General features: G+C 42.2%; 1 protein-coding gene across 13 annotated transcripts in view; it reads right to left on the bottom strand.

Annotated features, from left to right (window-relative positions):
• Positions 1 to 10,795: 10,795 nt before the first annotated feature.
• Trpm3 (transient receptor potential cation channel subfamily M member 3) overlaps positions 10,796 to 23,456 on the bottom strand; it is an 827,780-nt gene continuing 815,119 nt past the window's right edge. For 12 of the 13 annotated variants that reach the window (XM_027940080.3, XM_027940084.3, XM_027940085.3 and 9 more), the window contains 4 exons: positions 20,957 to 21,107; positions 20,650 to 20,849; positions 17,343 to 17,475; positions 11,318 to 12,770 (listed from right to left, as the gene is read on the bottom strand). In XM_027940080.3, the coding sequence (XP_027795881.2) occupies positions 11,318 to 12,770; positions 17,343 to 17,475; positions 20,650 to 20,849; positions 20,957 to 21,107 (1,937 nt within the window). Of the gene's footprint in view, positions 10,819 to 11,317; positions 12,771 to 17,342; positions 17,476 to 20,649; positions 20,850 to 20,956; positions 21,108 to 23,456 lie in introns of those variants that run through there. The other variant, XM_027940095.3, reaches the window with a different exon arrangement.

Raw genomic sequence — 23,456 nt, 5'->3', positions numbered from 1 at the left:
TCAAGCCTCTGGAATTACAGGTATGCACCATTGTGCCTGGCAACATTTTATTTTTTTTAAAGGGGAACAAAAAAGAGAAATTTTTTTTCTTCTCTCTCAAGATGCTCAGATGAGGGGGTGAGGGCAAATGATTGTGAGATATGCCAATCAAATCTTCTCTCCAAGTCTTAGACTGCACAACCCGTGATGGAAGAGTGGCTAGGCTATTTCATCCCCCTCCCCCCTCTCCCATCCTTTCAGTTACAGTGCCAGCCAGGTGATGAGCAAGAAGACTTTGTGGCTGAGGCTTAGCTCTATTTTCTCTCTGCTTCACTGCATATTGGAACGAGCTAGCAAAGACTGCAGAGGGTACCAGGCAAAGACTCTTTCCAGAGCTTTTTATGCTATGCCCTCTAGGGATGGGGCAAAAGCTACCATTTTTGTGTGTCTCCAGAAGCCTCTGAGAGTGCAGAGGAACAACGGAACAGCAAAGATCTGTGCAGGATGAAGTGATGTATAGATCTGAAGACTGCTGCATTCTGGTGCTCTCTGATCTGGGGTCCCTCAGTGGGTCTGGCTGTTCACTCCCCGGTTCTCAGAGGGAGCCCCTGAGCCACTCACTGATTTTAGAGGGAAGCACGTTCTGCTCTCTCTGTTGCAGTCTGGTTTCCCACAGCTCAGGACTCTCAGTGGTTTTGTGTCAGAGTTGCTTCCCTAAGCCAGGTGTCTCATGAGGTGGCTACCCACCCAGGCAGTGAAGTGGAGTGAACTTGAGATCCCAGAGATAGGAAAATTGAGGGGATCTGACCCCCCTGAGCAGTATAAGCTCAGAATATAGAACTGTTCTCAAGATGGCTTCTAATAATAGCACCCTAAGAGTTCTCTGGGAAATGCAAGGAATTCTTCAAAGCCAGCTCTCTGTGTAGATCCCACGTCTCTTACCTGTTTAGACTGTGTGTGTCTGCAAGGTGCCAGATTCTGTGTTAATGAAGCTCCTGGGGAGTCCCTTTCAACTACACCCCTCCCTTGGCCACACTGCTCTATGATGGATTGGTGCTGGGGCACTCTGTTTCTCTGGCAATTCTGTTATCTAAACTCTGTGGGTGTCACTCGGTGTCCATCACTCAGCTGTTGGATTACAGGTCTTACCACACTGCAACAACACCTGTTGTTTTGGTTCTATCTTGTGAAGAAGCAGGCAAGTGTGGGTGTCTCCATTCTGTCGTCTTGTCCACCTGGACTAACGCTGAGTTTCTGAACACAAATGCCAAGAAAAACCTCCTGATTGGTGTCTCTTGACAGTTGATTGAACTCTACTTAGGTCACTTTAGGTTGCTCTTATGCAGCACTTGAATTTTTGAAACAAGCCTCTGTTGCAAAACTTTTACTCCTTTTTGGGAATTTCTTCTGTTTTTTTTTTTTTTTTTTTTTTGACCGTTCACATACAAATGCATCCCTATTTATATATCTGGTTTATCTGGTTTGGTTTTTACAAAAATTGGGATAAGATCATAGTTTTTTTTAATGAAAGCTGAATCTAGAGGTGCTTTACCACTGAGTAACATCCCCAGTTCTTTTTATTTTTTATTTTGAGACAGGGCCTTGCTAAGTTGCTGAGGCTGTCCTGGAACTTGCAATCCTCCTGTATTAGCCTCCTGAGTTGCTGGGATTACAGGTATGCACCACTGCACCTGGCACAATGATTTAATATTTTTAATGGCTCTGTGTCATGGCATAATTGACTTTTGTCCTATTGATTAACACATGTTGTTTCTGATTGATTCTTGGATTAGAATTCCTTTACTTTAAAAGATATTAAAAAGATAAATGACCACTGTACTTCTGTTCATAAATTCACTGAGTATTATGGGTTGATTTTTGTCTCCACAAAATTTGTATGTTGAAATTCTAGCCTCAAGCTAGAATGTGATCTAAGAATGAGATCTTATTTGGAAATAGGGTCATCAAAAATGTAACTAATTAAGATAAGCTCAGACTAGAGTAGGGTAGACCCCTAATCTATGATGAGATGTCCTTATAAGAAAGGGAAATCTGGAGACAGAATGTGCACAGGAAGAACATAATGTGAAAATGAAGGCAGAGATCAGGGTGATGCTTCTACAAATTATGCAATGCCAATATGGTTAGAAAACACCACAGTGGGGCAAATTTTCTCTCATAACCCTAAGAAGGAGGCAACCCTTCAATACCTTAATCCACTTCTAGCCTCCCAAACCATGAGATGACACATTTCGGTTGTTTAAGCCATCCAGGTTATGATACTTTGTTAAGTACCATAATTTGCAAATTAATACACCTAATTTTTAAAAAAGCGACTATTAAGTATGTGAGACAAAGAATACCAGAGCAATAGGTTATGGTTTTGAGTGATAGTCTTTCTAGGGTGATTGTGTGGTGTCATATTGTCTATTCCAACAATAGGTTAAAAGATAACAAATGTGATAAAGCCCAAAGTTTTGAGGAAAGGCCTTAAACTATAAGAAAGCAGTATGCCGAATGGGTAAAGGCCAAATTAACAACCAAGGATCAGAAATGGTTAAAAAAGAAGTAATAACTGAGAATTCTAGTGATAAGAATGTGGTAATGCAGGTCTCATAGCCTGGAAAACCATAGTATGGTTTTTAACTGAGTGGGATAATATAAAACAAGTAAGTAATGATAAATTAGCTCTAGAGAATTTACACTTACCCCTACCTCCATCAAGGGGGGAGGCCTGGGTTGGCTTAAATCTGAGATTTTGGCAGCAAATGATGGTTGACTTGATTTTTTAGGGCACATCATTGAATGTTGTGTGTCATACATGAATATGTATATTCACGAATATGGGCAAATTGCTTCCCAAAAACTGTATCAGCCATTCCATTAAAAAATTGACTAGACAAAGCTAATGGGAGAAGTAAAGATAAAAGGAATTAGTTGGAGCCATGCCCCATTCTGAATAATGGGATCCATGCTGGGGATGCAGCCCATGAATACGAGACTCCCGGATGAAGCACTGTAACATTTGGGTGTTTATTAAAATAATATTCTCTTTACCTGAAGTGTCTTCCCTTGCTGATTAGTTAACCTTTCCCTGTACTTCAGGGTACATTCCAGCACAGCCTCTTCCATAAAGCCCTCATTGTCGCAGAACATTGTCACTCCTCTGAACTCCTAAACTCATATTTTTCATGCTCTATTTCTTAGGCAACTAAATGGCAATGATAAGACTGTATAAGATTACATTTTCATTATAACTTTAAAAATCCACGAGAGTAAGGACTTTGCTTACTTTATTCATCTTGACACTCCACTGGACACATAATAGTTATTTAGAATACATTTTGAATTAAGAAACATCTCTCTCTATACAATTTCTCTTCCCATACTATTTGAAATTAAAATATTTGATTTATAAGGGCGGGGTCATTGCTTATTTTTCTTATCAGGTACTGCAGCCAGGATCACTTAATAGAAATGATATTTAGATCCTACCCCTATCTCTCAGCTTTTCCAAAGCAAATCCAATGGAAGACAATCAATATATATTTTTAAAATAGATAATGAAATCATGCTTGCTGTATAACTTTAAAGTAGAGACCAGTTTGCTATGTCTCTTATTAATCAAATTGCTACCCTAAGCTTTTCCTACTTAGAAATTCTAGAGCTGCCATTACAAAAATCCTTTAACACAGGGTTCCAAGTCTCCAGTGCAAATGAAGGCAGTTCAGGTAATGTTAATGAGTGACAGAAACCATAGTGAGAAAGTAGGGAGTGCTGGGGACTGAAATGTATGCTTCTTCCAAAGGGATATGCAAGAAGCCATGGCTTAGGTTTTGTTTTACCAGATCTTCACATTTTTCATGAGGGGCCAGAAATCTAGAATAGATGTGAAACTTATCAATATTAAAATGTTCAATGTTTTTTTTAAGCACTATGCTAACCTGTAACACCAATTCTCTGCTGGTTAGATATGACCCGTAGGCCACCAGTTTGTAACCTCTGCGATGCATGAAGTACTAGGAAGTTATCTCTATGAACCCCCAAAGTTCTCATCCTGAGTATGGTGGAGATCAGATGGAGACAAATAAATGCACGAGAAAGTCCAAGTCATGTTTTGAACTACTGAGTTTTTTTTTTTTTATTGCAAAACATTTGTTACAGAAATTTCAGAAAGATTTTCCTGTGGTATCTGCCAACTTCTGCTTTGAATTATATATCTACACAAACAAGCTCAAAGTGCAATGTGAATCCAATAATAGACCTTTAAAAAAGAACAATTCCTCTAAGGATTTATATATATTCATAGTGTCAATAGATATGCAAACCTCTGTCTATCCATATGCAAAGAAGGAAAAGATGTATATATATATATATATATATTTAGTAAACCCAATTTCAAAATCATTTTATTTATAGGAATTCATTTAAAAATGATATCTGAATAATTTCCCCCATTATAAACTATGGTTAGAACATTTACAAATGAGACTCTAAGTGCTATATTATGAAATGGCTATGAGTACAGTATACTGCACGGACTGTTACACACAGCGGTAGCAGCAATATAAACTCAGGTCAGATCCTGTAGTGACAGGAAGCAGGTAAGTCTTCACACAATGTTATGTTACCCTCTTCTGAATCTCCCTCACAAGGATTCTGTGTTTGGGTCCAGAATGATGTGGCTGTCAAATACACATTATCACCCAGGGGAACCAAAGTAACTCCAAATAGAGTCCCTTTTCCCTGTGTATTTAGTTCTCAGTGTATTTCATGTGCAGCTTTCTAAATTGGAATCAAGAAACTGATCCTGACTGGCTCTAAATCAGAGGTCCCAAACCTTTGGGAATGCTGCTGCTGGCAGACATATTTGGGTGGCTAGCACAGGGATTGAAAACCTGAAGATGAGCCGAGTGCAGAGGCACATGCCTGTAGTTCCAGCTGCTAGAGAGGCTGAGGCAGGAGGATCACCTGAGCCCAGGAGTTGGAGACCAGACTGGCAACCCGGTCTCAATGAAAGGGGGGTGTAAGAAAGGACGCCTAACTTTGAATGTTTTTGAGGTGGGATATGCATTTTCTCATGTTTTACAAATGCTATTTCTGTTGTCATTCATTCTCCTCTCTCTCTCTCTCTCTCTCTCTCTCTCTCTCTCTCTCTCTCTCTCTCTCTCTCTCTCTCTCTTTCTCTCTCTTCCTTGAGATGGGTCTCACCATGTTGCCCAGGTTGGTCTCCAACTCATGGGCTGAAGTGATCCTCCTGCCTCAGCCTCTCCAGTAACTTGGCCCATAAATGTCTAGTCTTTCTGCTGTCTTCAGGCCCATTCCCACCTTTGCATACTGTATCTGGCCCCCAGATTGGGTTTGCAGGCCCTCACTCTAGCTGCAGATGGTGGGTCCTGATGATGTGTCAGAAGTTGGTGGAGATGTGAGGGACACTTGGGATTCAGAAAGGCAAAGAACTGGATGAGGCAGATGCAAGTGCCAGCCAGTTAGGAGAGGCTGGGCCAAAGCCTGAATGTTTGGCTTTTTCCAAATACTTGCTGTTTTGGCTCACTCTGTTGGGGTCCACAAGGTACTGAGGTGATAGAATCAATGACCTGTTGGTCTCACATTAAAAAAGGAGCTGTGTTGGACTAAGAGGAAAGGAGGAAGTAGAGGGGATAAAGAAGGCTGTACCCCCAGGCCCAAGGCTGATTTCCCCCAGCGTGTCCCACAGCTCTTAGTAGCCTGCCTCTCTCTGAGGAAGGCTGGGTCATGGCTGGCACTGACGCTCTTCAGAAAGCCAATGAACTTCTAGATACCATATCTTGTTCACTTTTCAGCATACACAGTGCAAATGGGCAAATGTGCAGTCCTAAGGTAGCTGGTTAGACTGGGCGAGTTAGGGAAAGGCACACATTTACCTCACTTTTATTGCATCTGGATAACCTGGTCACCTAAATCCTCTCTTAGACGACACACAGAACTTGTAACATCTTCCTTTTATTTGCAGTGATAGGAGCAAGGAAATTATCAGAGAAAAGATAACACGAAGGCCCTCTGAAATGAATTAAAACCCAGAAAAGACAAGGAAAAACAAAATCTTGTTTTTCTTAAATCAGAACCAACTCCTTTTCTGCTGACTCCAGTCTGAGAGTCAGCCAAATATTTGGTGAAAAGAAGAGAAAGCTAAGGTCAAGGAAGGCTAAGAGTTCTCCCCACTCAATTTAGGAGCAGTTGCTGTGCACCTGGGCTCTTCTCTTTTCCAGGTGTTAAAGAGCTTCTCCTAATAAAATGGTGATTTCTTTAAAAAAGTCAGCTCTTCAGAGTCACCCAGTGCTCTGTCACCTGCCTCCGACCCAGAGGTCAGGCTCATCCACAGAGCGCAGAAAGCCACAAGATAAGGAGGGAGTCACATACCCTAGTGCAGAACCACTCAGTCACGTGACCCATGCACTTTTGCCCTGTCACAAATTGACCTTTCATGTTCATCTCTGGTGAAGCAATTTTCAGTCCTAAAAAAATCTGAAGCATGCCTCTCATACCATGGCTTACCAACACCGAGACCTTGGTAACCCCAAGTGGTGCTGGTTTGCCATCTCTGGGTTCCCTATCATGCAACCTGTGGTTAATACTTTATTTCATATTACTTGTTTGGAGGTTTACAAAAAAAAAAGAAAGAAAAATTGAAAAACCCCTTGATTCCTTGTTTTTAATTTAAAAAATGAAACATAATCCCTAGTGTAAGAAGCCCGACAATTTGAGTGAGTTCCTAACTGGTTTAAGCATCGCAGCAGGCAATAGTAAAATGTTAAGTGCCTTAGAAAAAGTCAAAAGAAATGCATAAAGCAGTGCATGCATTTTGTTGACACAAAATTAAGACTGGGTTTGGAGAGGAATTACTTCATTTAAGTCACATTGTTTAAGGACAGTGAGTTATAAATGCAATATCTAGGCCAAGTATATAAACCACCTACATACTAGCATCACTTTAACTAGAAATGACATAATGTCACTAAATGAACATATTTATAAAATACTATACAATGCCTCTGCATTGGGTCAGCAGATGTAAACAAACAGCTAATTCAACTGGAGTTTAAAATATTATTTGAAGTTCATTTGTCATATACTCTTTTGCATAACATGCCAGTTCATCTTTCACAAAATCACAACTTGCCTACCACAGCTTGCAGGACTTGGTAGAGGAAGTACATCAGCTTATACAAATATTTTACAGTGGTCTGAAGGAATATGAAAAACAAAGTGGATCGGGAACAAAAATGCCCATTTCACGAGGAAGCTAAATAACATGGAATAGGGAACATAATTAATCCTTGCAACATGTGCTTCTTTATTGAATGTTACAGATTTATAAATGATTATAAAGCTGTCCTGTAACGTTCATTAATACAACCACATGCTACAACTATGCTGGGTTAAACACGGGTTACATATATGTTTACATATGTTTTATAATACAGCATTGCCCAACATATCTTATGGTATAGCCTACAGATATAGCATGATGGATGACTGGATAATATTTTATTATCTTTAAAGAAATTAAACAGCCCAAACATTTAGGAAGATTAGACTGTACAGCCTCAGAAAGAAGAAAAAAAAGTACTATCCAGTTATCTACCATAGTATCTATAGAAACCATATTTTAGAATACATTTTGAAACATTCAGAAGAAACACACTTTGTGTTTTTACAAGTACATTTTTTCCCATTTAATTATACTTATATATATTTTTTAAAAGGGGAACTTTCAAAGTGCTAAATATTGTCCTGGCCTCAGAAGCTTAGACTTAAAAAAAATCCAGTTCTGTAAAGTGCTGTGTTCTGACTGCTAATACACCTTTTGGCTTGCAGAAATACACAAACTAGCCATGCCAAGTGCACTCAGCTTTCCAGCTCCTCGTTCAAAGCCGTTATATTTTTCTAACGATAAATATAAAGTATGTTGGTTAATCAGGAAACCTTCACAGTCATTTTCATAAAACATCCTTAATTTTTTTTCCGAAAAGAACAAGCAATTTAGAACAAATCATTACCTATAGTAGTATATAAAAATTGGCACCTCTGAAGCAGATGATTAAACAGAAGCTATTTACTTCCTGGAGCTATGACTTTATTTACGGTCCTCAATAACTTGCTGCTCATGAGTTGCTTAATTCACATAGACAAGTAATTAATGCTCCCTCAATCAGGGACATGGTGGAATAAATGAGCTGAGCACAACCTGACTGTACAAGGCCACAGAATCGATGCCACGCTGGTGCACAGAGGACCCGGAAATGGAAAGAGACGGAGATCAACAACTCACACACACACACACACATGTGCACAGGAAAGAGATGGCTTGTGAGGATTACACAGTTTGTGTCTAAAGTCATTTGAATTTGGTTTATACATGTCACACACTTCACCAAAGATGTTAACGTTTAGTTTCATGCACAACCAAAGAACCAGGTGTTTACAAGATCAGGACTGTTAAGTATTTAGTTTCCCAGGTCCTGTTCCTTTTCTCTCTGGAAATCATGACGAATGGAAACACATGCGCTCATCATTTCTTTCCCTCACTTCCAATCTGGTCCAGAACGAGGCTCTGGAGGTGCTTGTCCTGCTCTATGGTCAAAGAATGGCTTCACCTCCTTGGATTCCTCCAGAGACTCCCACAGAGAGCCTTCAACTTTGTGAGTGTGCTCACCGCTTAAAACCATCAAAACATTAGCACGTAAGGGTATCCAACTAGTCACATCTAATCTAAGCAATGAAAATAATGAAACGGTGGTTCAAATCTGGTGCTGAGACTTGGCCTTCCTGAGAATCACAGGGAAATGGTCTTAAGATGTAAAGTGCCTATTGCAACTATACTGATTATGAGCAAATGTCATTCCTTTTTCTCATTATCAATCAGTATAGACCAGGAGGTTATGGACTTTTTAAAGTTATATTGCAACTTCACATGTATGTACATTTTTAGGGAGTTGGGGGAGAAGACAGTGTGTTCATCAGATCCTCCAAGGGACTCATCACTCTAGGAGGTTGAAAGACGGCTGATTTATTCTCAGACTGAAAGCGTGTCTACTGAGAGGGAAAACTCCAACATAGGGCCCAGTAAAGCGAAACTGTCTCCAGAACAATTATAAATGAAGGGCTTGGGTATTTGTTATTGAGTGCCCTACCTACTAAGGAGTATAAGGAATGCAGAAGGAATTCTTTACACACGTGACCTTGTCACTTTGTACCAAAAAGCTTGTTCAGTTTTTTTCTTTTTTAATATTTAAAGGCTAGAGGTTTTTGTCAATAAACTTACTTGATTTCTCAAAATGGGATATAACCTAATGTTTACAACTACAATTGAAAAAAATAACCAGGTAGGATCTTGGGCCAGGAACATGAAGTTATTTTTCTTAAAGGTTTCATTCTTTTTAAAATTTCAATGATCCAAATAGGAATCTGAAGATTTGGGGTCAAGATTTCTTTATGTCACTTCAAACCATGACTGTGACTTTAGAAGAGAAGCTTATGCTTATGCGTCTATTCTAGAGTTCATCACACTAGCTGGTTTAGAATTGCACATCTATTCAGATTGTACTTGGTGTAATAGCTTTGTGTGGGAGAAACCAGAATAAAGGCAATATCATGAGAGTGAGTGTTTTTGGACAAAAAGGGGCAGAAGGCAGGGTGAGTCATTTTGACAACTGTTATTTGGTACATGGAAAAGTTAAGGTGATCAGAGATTTAAAAAGTCATAGTTTCAACATTTGGTCTAATGGTAAAATGAACTCTTTCAATGGAACTTTTTGGATATTAAAAAATCTTGGTTATACCTCCAGGAGATAGAAAAGTCCAAGCCTCTTAAGAAAGCTCTGTATGTCTGTTTATATACTATATATATAAACATGTGTTGCTATGTAAATGCATATATATGTATATAAGCAGCATATACTAGAGAACTCTTTATATGGTTTATTTGCTTTCTATTTTGGCCTACTATATCTTTTTTTTATAGCTCTGTATATAAGAAAAATATTCATGGCATGCCTGCAACTGATGGCTTTGGATTGATACCAAACTCCTAGTCAATTCTAAAGTTATTTATGGTTTTGAAACTTCCTTAAAAAGTACTTTGGAACATTTCCATAAAAAAAGATACCAGCCCTTGAAAAATTCCAATTAAATTTATGCTGAGCTCAGATTAGATGGCAAAACTCTAGGTATGAAAATAGCCACATATAACCATGTTTTTGTATACAAAATGGCCATACGATGAGTGGTGTGAAAAATTGGCAGTTACACCTTGAGGTGATCAAAGGACGCAGTAGGTGGAGTCATGCATATGAAGAAGGTCACACAGCAGCACAACACATGACATGAATGGAGAGAATACAACAATATTCCATATGGCAATTTTAGGTTAGTTCTGCTCACTGTTTTTTTTTTTTTAAGTTCAACATTACATATTCAATGAGTGAATTCACTGATGACAGGAGAGATACAAAATAAATTAAGAAATATAAAGTTATTTAATTACATTCATCCTGAGCTTGCTTGACTATACTGGAATGCCCACCATATATGATATACATCATGTGACTGTTGCTTCTAACATCAACTCTTCTATCATTTCCATTGCAAGACCAAAAGGCATTTCTGTTCCCTTATTTTCTTCAAAAAAGATAAAACAGTTGTGGCACCAGAAGTGAATATATAAGAGACAGGTGAACTATGACTGTTACCTTGTTTTTTTCTTTATAATGACCAATTACAGAAGTGTTGGCATGAGAAGGATGTGGGACGTTAGGTAGAACTGCTTGCTGCCGGCTTATACTGAATAAAAAGGATGCTCTTCATCAGTCACCAGTGATGGAGCCAATGTGAAAAGAAAACAGAATTGAAGTTTAGAATATCTCATTTTGTATGCTGGGTATTTTATTTTATTTTGCAATTTAGCCCTGCATCCTAAAGCTCTTGATAATGGGTAGAAATCACAAGATGCCTCCTGGCGTTGAGAGTGCTTGAAGCCCCTTGGTTCCCCAGAGCTCATGGCTTTCTGCAGTGACTGGTGATACACATTCATCTCTAACCCTTCTTCTCCCCCCATCCCCTCCCTACCCAGCAAGTGTGAACATGCTCCAACTACCCTGTGTTTGGCACTGGGTCAGATCAAATGTTTTCTTGATCTGTGGCCCAGAAGTCACCTTTGATTTAACATCTCCCAACACATTGCTTGTTTTGCTCAGCTAAGAATAAAGCGGGTGTGATTCAAGGAAGGGGGAAAAAGGTGGAGTTTGGGGAGAATTTAGGGCTGGATTCTCGAGCCTCCTGCAAGGCATGGTAAGAAGAGTTAGTTGTGCTTGCTTTCAAAGCTGTGGAAAGCCGACGTTCTGGACAGTCTCCTCATGGACAGGCTGTCCCCTCGGCCATCCGGCTTGGAGGATTTACTCCTCTGGAAGGGATTTCGCAGGCTTGCCGTGTTCCGCTGCCTGTCGAGCTTGTCACTGATAGAGAAGCTCTTCCTGGTGTGTGCATATGGCACGCTTGGCTCCTCTGCTGAGTAGCTGTTGGCACGCTCTATCTTGGGAACCGTGATGTTGTTGGATAGGTTTCTGTCTGAGTTGTCACCCTCCTGGGAGGACATCGCGATGGCTGCTCTCCGGCCTCTGGCCTCATTCTCCTCACTGTCAGAGCTAGGGTGGCTCAGTTCTGCTTCTCGCTCAGGATGACAGCAAGATAAGTCCTCTACTTTATCGCCAAGACCTCCGGGGAACGTGGCTCTGTCTGCAATCGCCTGAGGGGTATTGACACACCTCGTGTCAATACAGTCCGTAATACTTGTATATTCTGCTGTTTTCACAGGCACCCCAAAGTTGGCGTAATAACTCCTCGAAGGAGAAAACATAAAGCTATGAGATTTCACTATGGGGGCCTCTTCTAGAAGAAAGGGTGTGGCGGCTAGGTAGCGGCTACTCTTGGAACGCTCAATGGTGTGATACATAGGGGGGTCCGAGTCCCAGGGGTTTTGGCATTCTGGAATGTGGGTATAGTCTGAAGAAAAAGATCTAGTGTCCATGGAGGTGATGTCTTCGAAATCGATGCTCCGGCTTGGAGGTCTGTCTGTGGGTGCAAGGGTTACATAGGCACTGCTTGAAGGGGCTGTGGAAGGTGCTGGAACCGAAAAGCTTGTCTCTCCCAACCCAAGGATGTTCATGGAATTGTCCAGAGGGTCTATGTCACAGTGAAGCTCATCCATGGCAGAGACATAGATGTCTATGCATGACGATGGTCTTCTAGAATCAGGAACAATGGCCAAGGTGTTTGCAGGGGCTGCAGGAGCTTTGGATTCTTTTGCTACTGAGTGGGAACTAGTAGCTCGGTGTAGGCTCAGGGACCTTTCTTTAAAAATACTTTCCAACTTTTCTATACCACCTTTGTCTTTCATATTGACTGAATAGAAAGAATGGCTTCGCATACGGGGCATTAAGGTTGGAGAGGTTGGGGACATGGTCTCCTCACCTGCAGGATCTATACTCTCTTGGAGCTTGAAGGTGTTTCCCTCCTGGCTGTTGAAGCTGCTCTGGCGGACGATGTAGGCTGCGTCTGTGCAGTCTGAGGAGGTCCTCGAGCGTATCTTGTTCGACTCAGCTCGCTCCAGACCTGTCAGGCGCTCCAGGGCTGTGGCCATGCGCCCAATGAGGTCCTCAAGCTGTGCCAGCCGGATGTCCACGGTCTGGAGTGAAGCCTTCATGGAGTGCTCTCTCTCATTGACCTCCTCCAGCCGCATGGACATGTTCTCTACCCTGTATGAAAAGGAGAGAATGACAGTCCCTTGGGTCAGGTTCCTCTCCTGGGGGTTTAGAGAGCAAGGATAGAGGGCATCAAAGCTCAGCTCACCTAGAGGCCACCAAGACTCTTTTCCCAGAGGGAATCTGAGGGATGACAGGTAGTTAGAGGGGCTGAGGAGAAAAGAGTGGCATTGATGTGTTTGCTGAGAAATAGAATTAAAATCTTTTTGTGCTGGAGGATCATCCAATCTGTTTGTTTGTTTGTTTTTGGTACTGAGGATTGAACTTAGAGACATTCACCCACTGAGCCACATCCCTAGCTCCATTTTGTATTTTAATTAGAGACAGCATCTCACTGAGCTGCTTAGTGCCTCGAAGTTGCTGAGGCTGGCTTTGAACTTGCAATCCTCCTGTCTCAGCCTCCCAAGCCTTTGGGATCACAGACATGCACCATTGTGCCTGGCTCGTGTGTGTGTGTGTGTGTGTGTGTGTTTTGGTGATGCTGGGGATTGAACCCAGGGAGGGCCTTATGCAAGTGAGGCAAGCACTCTATCAATTGAGCTATATCCCCAGCCCCTCCATTGTCTTTTTTAAAAAATTTGTTTCAATATGGGACCATACTGTTTTTTCCCAGGCTGGTCTTGAACTCCTGGACTCAAGTGAGCCTCCTGCTTCAGCCCCCAGAGTAGCTGGGACTATGGATATGCACCGCCAGGCCTGGTGTAGTAGGTTTTGTTGTTTTAGCTTTTTTGTTTAACATATCCTAGGTGCTGGGTTCTATTAACTTGCTGGAGCTAGAAGAACAAGAAAGGGTAGAGCAGTTTTATCCCTTTTCTATTATTTTCAGGGCCATTTATATACGGTTGATATTTGAAAAAGATAAAGATGCTCTTTTGGCATAATTGCACACGAATGATCACTGGTCCAAGAGCTGTGCAATCTCTCCTCACTGCCTGTACCGTGGGGCCTCTCTCCCATGACCCACCTCCCTTTGGCCCCAGGATCCAATGTCAGAGAAAACTAGCAGGTGAGAGATGGAGCTGAGGTGCCAACAGCTGGCAGCAGAAGACCTGTTGTAGGCAGGAAGCTGGACACAGACTGAGGAGCCCAAGGAGGACATAAGGAAGTCAGGAAGAAGAGGTTCTTCAGGGAAAGTCAGGAGAAGCTGGCAGGAGCCCTAAGAGTGAAAACAACACGGTCCCAGGGAATGGAACCAGGGGAGGAAGGCCTACACAACAGGGCTGAAGAATCATTCTTCACCAACTTCAGTCTCCTCTGGGCTCTCAGGTGGGTTGAAATGTAAGCCTTTTCTTTTGGTACTGGGGATTGAATTTACAGGCACTATACCACTATCTTTTATTTTGAGATAGGGTCTCAGTAAGTTGCTAAGGCTGGCCTCATACTTGGGCTCCTCCTGCCTTAGCCTCTAAGTAGCTGGCATGTGCCACCATGCCTGGCTGGAAAGTTAGTCTTGCCTAAAATAATAATAATAATGAATTGTCTCATGCATTTTCCTGCAGAACTCTGGGTGTTCTTGACTATGTAAACATCCAATTGTCTGAGACATTTAAGTCATGGACCTAATAGGGTTTTTTAAAAAATAAAAGGGGTAGTGATTTTTTTAAAAATGAAATATCCTAGAGTCCAATTTACATGTTTAATATGTAACCAGAGTATTTCCCTTACTCTTTTAAAAATTCTTCTTGAAAAGTTAAGTTAAACAGGTATGTATCCCATATAAATAGGCCTGAGGAGCCAACCAGGGGTTTTGGGTCATGATTATAGCCACTAGTTGCTGATTTTGATCAAATAACTCAGAATTTAAAATGGAGGTGATGAGAACTTATGGATCAACAGGGATCCCCAAGGTGACATACAGTGACCAAGTATAAAAAAAAAAAGAAAAAGCCCTATGGAAAACAAGAGGTTCCATGCAAGGAACTCTTATTTATCTTTCCCTCTCTGAAATCTCCAAATCTTGAGTGGCTCATTATGGCATAATCACAACAGGGTCCAGGAACACACGATGTGGCAGGTGCCCAGGAAAGGGAGCAAGCTTTCAGTGTTTCTAATTTCAAATCTCTGTATTGGGGTTGCCTAACATAAAGGTTGAATTATGTAATGTTCTCTGTACTATGTAGAATGTGCACAGGTAACTTAGAATGATTCAACCACATGTATCTGTCCCAATGTGTATCTACATAATACACATATGTGTATCTGTCTCTTCTCTACCAACAGAATGCAATCAGGACATGTGACATCTGCTGCTGCTCCGACTCAGAGAGGGCATGTCCTGGAGATGTGTGAGATGGGCAATATGGATCGACTCATCCTTTGGTCACACTCTCTTCCCTCGGGCACCCCAATGTTTCTGTTGTGCTGAGTGCAGTTTTGGTGTTGAAAGATATTTCTTTTTAATATGCTTCCAAAGGCAAACAAAACAAAATAAAACAAAACAAAAAAGGACAGCAACAGGAAACAATCAAAATAAAATCTCCAGACAAGTGCAGAAGAAGCCACAAAACAGAATGAGGATTGGCGCAGGGTACCTGGGCTTGGTCATGAGGGCATGTTGATTCTCCAGGCCTATTACTCCAGAATGCAGGGAGGGTAGGCTCTACACTCTGTTCTGGGTTTCTGCAAATTGCTCACCTTTCTCACCCTCTCTGAGGATGGGGCTCTGTAACCACCCAGACAGAACTGGGTCTTGGGGAAGGGTTTGCAGACACAGGCTCCCACCCAGTGCTATAGTTCCCTACTGTTTCTCTATAGAAGGAGTTGGTGACATGGTCACAGTGCGTTCACATGTGCTACTGTCTGCAGCTCCTCACTCTAGTTCCCCGAAGAGACAAAGACTTCCTGCCTTCTTCTTCTCCTTCACCTTCTTCTTCTTTTTTTTTTTTTTTTTTTTACTTAGGATTACACCTAGGGGCACTATATCACTCAGCTACATTCCCAGTCCTCTTTGCTTTTTATTTTGAGACAGAGTCTTGCTAAATTTCCCAGGCTGGTCTTGAATTTGCAATCCCCTTCCTGCCTCAGCCTCCGGAGTCTCCAGGATTACAGGTGTGCACCATAGCATCTGGCTTTTCTGGCATCTTAACACTCCTTCCTCCCGACCTTTTTTTTCCTTCAAGGTCTAGGGCTTTCCCAAATTCAAAGGCATTTCAAAGGCCTGTAGATATAAGCTTTGGAAAGATGCCCGAGCAATGGTTATGTGCTTACATGGAATAATTTTCTGGGACCCACATAGCTATCTGTCCATTAATAAATAATTTTTTCCAAGGCCTCAGAATGGGAAAGACCTTCAGATTTGTAGCTATTTCCTCTGCTTTCCATTGCTTCACATGATATCATCACAAAATGCTCTCTTTTTAGTGACAGATGTGTATAAAATCTGCATGGCTTTAAATTTTTTTACTACTGACTTGGTACCTATGGATACAATCACTCAAATGCATACACACACACACACACACACTTACACACACACACACACACCACACACACGCACACACACACATATTCATTTAGACTGCATTCTCCAAAGAAATAAAGGGCCAGGGTTATTCATTTAATTTCTACATTCAGTAGAGAATGTATGAAGTGGATAAGCAGGCAAAAAATGTCATGTTTTTCCAAAAATGTCATTTTATGAAAGCTAAAAGTGACTGTCTTGAATCTTAGAATCCTGATTCATATTAGATAAAGTCATCAATATATATTTTTCTACACTATTTATAAGTAGCTTTTGCCATTTTCATATTGCAAATGGCTAAAATGTAAATCTACACTCATTCTTTGTTATACTCTGAGTGTTCTTTAGAACAATAGTTCCCAAGTGCACTAGGATTGAGTTTTTGTAAGTCTACAATAAAACAAGAACAACAAGAAAATATATGAGCATTTGCATAAATCTATTGTAGTAGATTTAAAGGATTCTCTTCTTTTTATTTGGAGATTTTTTTCCCTACTGGCTCTCAAAACTACTTGGTCAATGAGATCTAAAAGTATATAACCACAGGGTTGAAAAACCTGCTTTTATTTTATTTTAGTTTTTATCTTGTTCTATAAAGAGCAAAAACCAAAACAAAACAATTCTGGGGAAAAACCCAATAATGATTCTCACTAATACACAAGTCTCTTGCTGTTGTTTATCTGGAAAGTACTGAGTACACATATAAGCTAGGCCCTAGTACCATTCTACTCTGCCAGAGAAGATGCTCAGTGCTCAGTGAAACTGTCAGAAAAGTGTAAATTCAGAATGAGTCTCTCTTGGTTTGTGTCTGGGTCAGAATTTTCTAGTTACTGGTCTGAGACAGCAGCGCCAGCCCTGGACTTGCCAATCTCTGCTGTCCAGGAGGGCCGCTGCTACTGCCTGCTGAAGAAGCCTAGATCTCCAAGACTGGATTTGATCCATAGCACCTCATGCAATGTTCTGTCCTCTCAGAAGCTCTATGCTTTCTTGGAAAATAAAAAATAAACACAAGGGGTCTCTGATTGGGGATCGTAAGAATGAATTCAATGGGTAAAGAGGACCACGCCATAAAGCATCTGCAGGAGGCATGTGCCCAGGGAACACACCTTTCTGAAGTCACCCGTATCCTCTCATCATTGGATGAGTTGAATCGATCATCCTTTTCTCTGAAATATTCCTCTATGCACTGCTCTTCAAAATCGTGTACTTTTTTGAGCTCGTCATCAGTTATGAAGAGTTCTGTGGAAAAAAAAAAAATGAGAGCCATGAGGCAGGGAAACAACATTGATGGCAGGAATCTGTGGGCCTAATGAAGTTCCTAATGTGAATTAAGGCGGGAAAAAGGGGCCTAGCGTCTAGTCTCAAATGAAATCCAAATCCAATTAGGTGACTTGCATCACTGCCTTCTGAACGCTAGATTCGATCAGAGGCAGCTATTCTGTGGCTATGAAACAAGAGAGCACAAAAGGAAGAGCTTAGCCTAACAACTGAAGGCCTCTGGGCCCTTGACTTCAGGGAACCATCCTTGAGTCTGGATTATCCATCTCCTTACTTTTTGTTATGTGAGAAAAACAAAGCCATATTTATTCGTGCTATTGTTACTCTGGTTTTCTCCTTATAGCAGGTAAACTTATTCATCACTAATAGAGCATGAAAAGAGCCCAGTAGAAATGTGAGCCTTTAAATGGGTTCATGAATTAGGGTTGGGCTGAGAGAGCTAGTTTGGAAGAACCATAAATGAGCAAGTCCTTCTTCTAATCCTGTGCCCTAGAGGTGCCACAGGGATCATCATCTTAAGTGTTTGGAATTCTGAATCTTAGCTCTTTAGGAATTTTCTGTCTTCCTTGCTTTGAGGCTTTTGTTTGAAGTTGCTGGGGGCATGGAAAATATGAATTTAAAAGCAGATGAGAGTAAAGAAAATACCAGAAATCAGACTGCTTTTCTTAAATATGGCAGACTTCTTGAGGTGAGTATAGGGTCTTGATTTAACATTTGAGCAGCCATCTTAAATGTTAACTGCCGTCTTATAAGTTTAGCTTTCCTGTACTTCCTCTTACCTGAACTCCTCCCACCCCCATTAGTAACCTACCCCATGGTACCATAACCCTAAGTCAATCCCAGAAGGATGCGACCCCTTTGATCTGAAAAGCCCCATGGTGCCATGGACCTAAGCCAATCCCATGCTATTCCCCACCTGCCTAGCTCTGACACAAGCATCCCCCAGTCTCTCCCACAGAGCCACAACGACAACTCCAGACCCCTACCCCACAAAAGCTGAGCACCTGAACATCTGGGGCCTCTCTCCTCTCTATAGAGAGATGGCCTTATATTTGTCAGCTTTGACAAATAAACCTTTGTGTGGGTCTCTGTCTGGTCTCTGTCTTTCATTTCTTGCTCACCTGTCTCTCACTTTCTCACTTCCCTTTCAGCGAGGGAGGGCTTTCTCAGAAGTGGACATTTGAGGTTCAGTCATGAAATTACATAGAGCCTTGGGTGGGAGAGAGACCCATGAAAAGAGGCCAGGCATCGCGGCCTGCAAAGTACAGACTCCTTCTTACTATTGCTATATTTGAGCCCAGAAGGAGTGTTCCAAATTCTTACTCTGTTGGCACCTTAATAGCACTTCCTTTGACTTCTTTGGCTAAATGTAATGTTCTTTCTTAAAAAAATAAAATATTATTTAAAAAAAAATCCATCAACATGTCAAATTTTGCAATATAGCTTACATTTTACACTTCAGAGTGCTTTTATCTGAGGCTCTGCAAGAACCTGGCAGTGCCCCGGGATCTTTTAATTAAGGCTACAGATTGACAGTGAAAAGTTCACTTTCCCTTGATTGATATATATATATATATATATAACACAATGCTCTCCTGTCTCCTAGTCATCCTTTCTGACCCAGCCACAGCTCCAAAATCTTCATTCTCTGAGAAATCTCCCTTCCATGTGCCCAGAGACCTGATGAGGGTTTCATTGCCACTATGGGTAACAGCAGTGAGAAAACTATGAGCTAGAGCCTTATGGAGCTGCCTCCTACCTGCTCCAGTGTCTGGCTGGCTCTGGTCTTCTGGTCTGTGAGGGGTGGGTCCTGGAGCAGAAACAGGTCTATGGACTGCTCCACTTTCTATGTTTAATTTCACACTCCTTCCTGAGTACTCTGGATAAGTGACGTTCTCCTTTTACTAAAAATGACCCATGCTTTACTGTAAATGATGTTGGGACCTCCAGTTCACCATCAACTGAGTGTCCATTGCAGGGTATAATTCATTATAACATTCCTCTGCTCCTGATTTTGCAACCCATCATCCTCCATACTGGCCAAAGTCCTGAATAGAAAAGTTCAGGGTTCAACTTGCAGATTATTCTTCACCCCAACCCCAACTTTCTATTTGTCTAAATTTGTGTTTCAGATGGAACCAGTGATTTTGGATGTCCCAGCTCTTTCCAACTCCCCAGTTTTAGTGTCTAGAAAGAAGTAGGGAATTGCTGTCAGGGACATAGTTAAAAGCTTCAGACTTGGAGAAGGACCTGCTTAAGTAGCTTTGGTTTTAAACGTAATCTATATACAGGTATCACACGGAGAGAAGTAGACCACGATTCCAGAGGTCTTGTTCATAGATTTAATGTGAGTGCTTGATTCCATGTACTTGGAGAAACCACTGTAGCTGATCTGTATGCGGCTGGATTCCCAATGTTCTTAACTGAGTGGAGTTGGTACCCAAAGGGCATTTAGGAATCTGCAGGAGTTACTGGTACTTAATGTGGGTGGGTGGATATGCTAATTTTCTGTGATGTGTGGCACAGTCTTACACAAAGAGGAATTGTTCTACCCCAGTGTCAACAGAACTTCCTTTAGAAACCCTGGGCTAGAAGATGGATGGTGGAGTTTCCCGTTTTGTTCTTTGCATAATAGAAAGTAAGGCTTGTTTCTTCATGAGGTCATGTGGGCTCAACTCCTAAGGCTCAGGAAAATGCTTAAGACCTGAAAAAATTATAGATCCAGAAATGACAATGGAGGATCAAACTGAGTCACTGAAACTCAACCTATGTCACAGTGTGTAAAAATGATATATTATGCAGCGTTTGATGCATATTAATATGGTTGATATATCTGGAGGTGGGACCCCTGGGAAGTAAGACGCTTAGGACCTATGAAGGTGCTAAAACAACCCTGCTGGAGACCAATTTTATCTTACTAAGAAAGATGTGAGACTAGGAACACTTAATATCAGCTTCTACTGTCTTCTTTCTAGTACCGTTTCTGCTGCAAGCAGATCTTCCCTTGTGCCCCCTCCCCTAGTCTTCAGAGGGGGAGGAGCCAGTCAAGCCAGGACCCTGAATGGCTGCCTGTAAGAAATGGATGGGGTTTCTGACTGTGGTGGTCTGGCTGTCAGGCTATCGCTTGAGTCTTACTCAGGCCATAGTCCCTTTCATCTGGGTCGCTCTCGTGCTTCCTCCATCGACAGCAGAGGTGCTGGAATATCATGGTCATGTGGCTGAAGATGATCAGAGGTGGGGGCAGCACTGGCCTTTCATGGAAGGTCATGATGAGCTGATATCTCTGAAACTTCCACACTTGGTTGGATATCGACTTTACCTCAAAAAATGTATTGCTGAAACAGACCAGAGAGAATCAAATAAGAAAACCTGCTGCTTTCTAGAGCATCAATTCCCTCCACCCCATGACCACCCCCCATGTGCTGCAGAAGGGTCCACTCACTTAAAGACAGCAATGAGGAGGTTGACCAGCAGGATGTTTGCCACCAAGAGGTAGCAGGCCATGATGGCCGGCACAATCCATGCTCCTGTCTTGCATGGGGGCAGCTGGATGATTTTACCATCCTCTCGGGTCTCATTCTGTCCACAGGGAGCTGGGGAAGCAACACAGACAAGAAATGAGAGACTCTGGCTACTTGATTTAAAAACAAAACAAAACTGCTTTGAATGAGAGCTTTAGATGGAAGAAAAATACAGCCATCTCGAACAGGAAAAAAAAAAAGGTTCTAAAAAAGCCAAAATAGAAAAAATGAAAGCTGCATGAATATCATAAAGAGCTGCTTCTCCAGAGGGGAGTCAGTTCTCCCTGCTTCCCTGGGCTGTCATCCTATTGGAAGGAGGTTCCTGCTTGCTCACTCTGTCCCTTGACCCCTGACATTCAGTGAGGGATACTTGGTGTTGGAGGATGCCTGGGGAGCGCAGAGAGTCCCACCTCCCCAGCAAGTTACTTTCAAAATGTGCTGTGGAGGCCATCAGCTGTCAGCTTAAGAGCAGCAGTATTGAGGGGCTATTGATTGGGAATTAACACTGGGGCAGCTGTTAATTGCTGCAAGAAACAACCCAAGGGCTCAGAGCTAACGATTTACTGTCTCAGTGCAGGAGGAACAACACAGGGCAGTGCCTTGGGAAGTATTTAGAGGGCTTGTCACTCGGTGCTATTGATGGGTGGGGTTTCACCAGAGGGCAATGGGTAGGTGTGTGAGTGTGTTGGAACCACAGAACCCACAGCCACCTGCTTTTCTCCAGTAGCATTTCCATTCTGAAAATGTGCTTTTCAGGACATGGAGAATAAAACCTGACTGCAGTTAAATAAATGGGCAAATAGGACAAAGGAAAATAAAAAAAGATCTGGAGGTGGGGTGAGGAGGAAGGTGATGTGTGGGACTGGGTGAGCGTGAGTAATGTGCTAATGAGAACTGCTTGGAGCTTCCAGGTAAATGCAGGGGGGAAAAAATCCTTGATGAAGCCACTGACAACGTGGCTCGTGGAGTGAGAGATGCCCACAGGAGCCAGCTCCCTGATGTTGGCCTTAGGACATGGTCCTTCTGCATCTACCGTGAAAGGGAGTTGGGGTGGAGGGAAATAGGAAGAAGCACCAAGAGTAGTGGCCACAGGGTGCTTTTGGTGATGTGCCTAGAAGGTTTGCAAAGCCCACCCAGAATCTATTTGGCTGGAGGACCTGGCAAAGGCAGTCCATTCCATTTTTTAGAGTTCCCGTTGCTAGGCTGTGTTTTGACAGTGATTCTCAATCCTGGCTTCCAGGGATCACCTGGGGAGCCTGAAAAAAACACCAACACTGAGCTGTGCCATCCCATTGGATTAGAATCCCCAGGGGTGCCCTGGGCATTGGCATTGTTTTTCATACTTTCCAGGTGATTCTCAGTTGCTGCAAAGGTTGAACCCACTGAACTTGAATTAGGCTGGTAAAAATGCCATGAGAATTTCTGATAGGCTCTGATTACCAAAACGCATGCTCTCAGGGTAGGAGGGTTTAATGACATCAAGCCACCTACACTCTGTCTTTATGGTCAGGACAAGATGGACAAAGTGCTTCCTCAGGTTCTTCCTGCAAGATGATTGGATGTTGGAACTGGATGCTTTTGAGAAGCAGGAATCTTTTTGTTATTGGCAGTTGAGGCACCGGCCACCCAAGACAGCCCTGTAAGTGGTCCTCATCATTTCCTCCCTTGGAAGGAAAACCCAGTGTCAGAGACCACACTGGTTTCAGGATGAAGCCCAAACTCTGTGTGTGGCTGGCCCAGTGCCATCTCCTGCCACTTCCTACCTCTCCCTCCTGGGCACCAACTGGACTTTCTTGCAGATAGAAATGCCATGCTCTATCTTGTTTCCTGATTTTAAGCCATGCTGTTTCATCTACTTCAAAAGGCTCCTTGATCCCTACAGTCATGCTGGGTGGGTTCCATTCATTCCTTAGTGCTCATCCAGTGTGTTGAAGCCCATTGCAGCTCACCTTCTACCCTCTTCCAGCCATGATGGTGGTAGGTAGCTTCCTTGCAACCTCAGAGCATCCTCTGTTTGTCTCTTGGGGGGCTCTAACTCTGTACTGCCATTAATAATTTACTCATCTACATGCCCCCCAAGATTCCAGTGGGAAAATAGTTCTTCCAGGTTTCCCATCATCTGGCTCAGTGCACACACAGCATACCCATATGCACCCATACATGATCAATGCTTGTAGAAAGAATAACACAATGACACAATTTGGTTGTTGAGCAGTAACACACATTTCCCACACCTGCACAAACCTACTCATGATGCATAGTCCTAGTTCTGGGAGGTTATTAGCTCCTTACACAGGTCCCTTCAGAAGTCCTATCCAGCTTGACAAGAAGAATGTGCTTTGGCTTCTCATATTCAACCAAACTTTGGGATCTTTGTTACCCACTTGACCACAGATCCTGGAATTAAAATTGCTATTCCCC

Source organism: Marmota flaviventris, chromosome 13 (assembly GCF_047511675.1).
Source record: "Marmota flaviventris isolate mMarFla1 chromosome 13, mMarFla1.hap1, whole genome shotgun sequence".
NCBI classification, from domain to species: Eukaryota; Metazoa; Chordata; class Mammalia; order Rodentia; family Sciuridae; genus Marmota; species Marmota flaviventris.
This window is presented reverse-complemented; position numbering and strand designations above follow the sequence as displayed.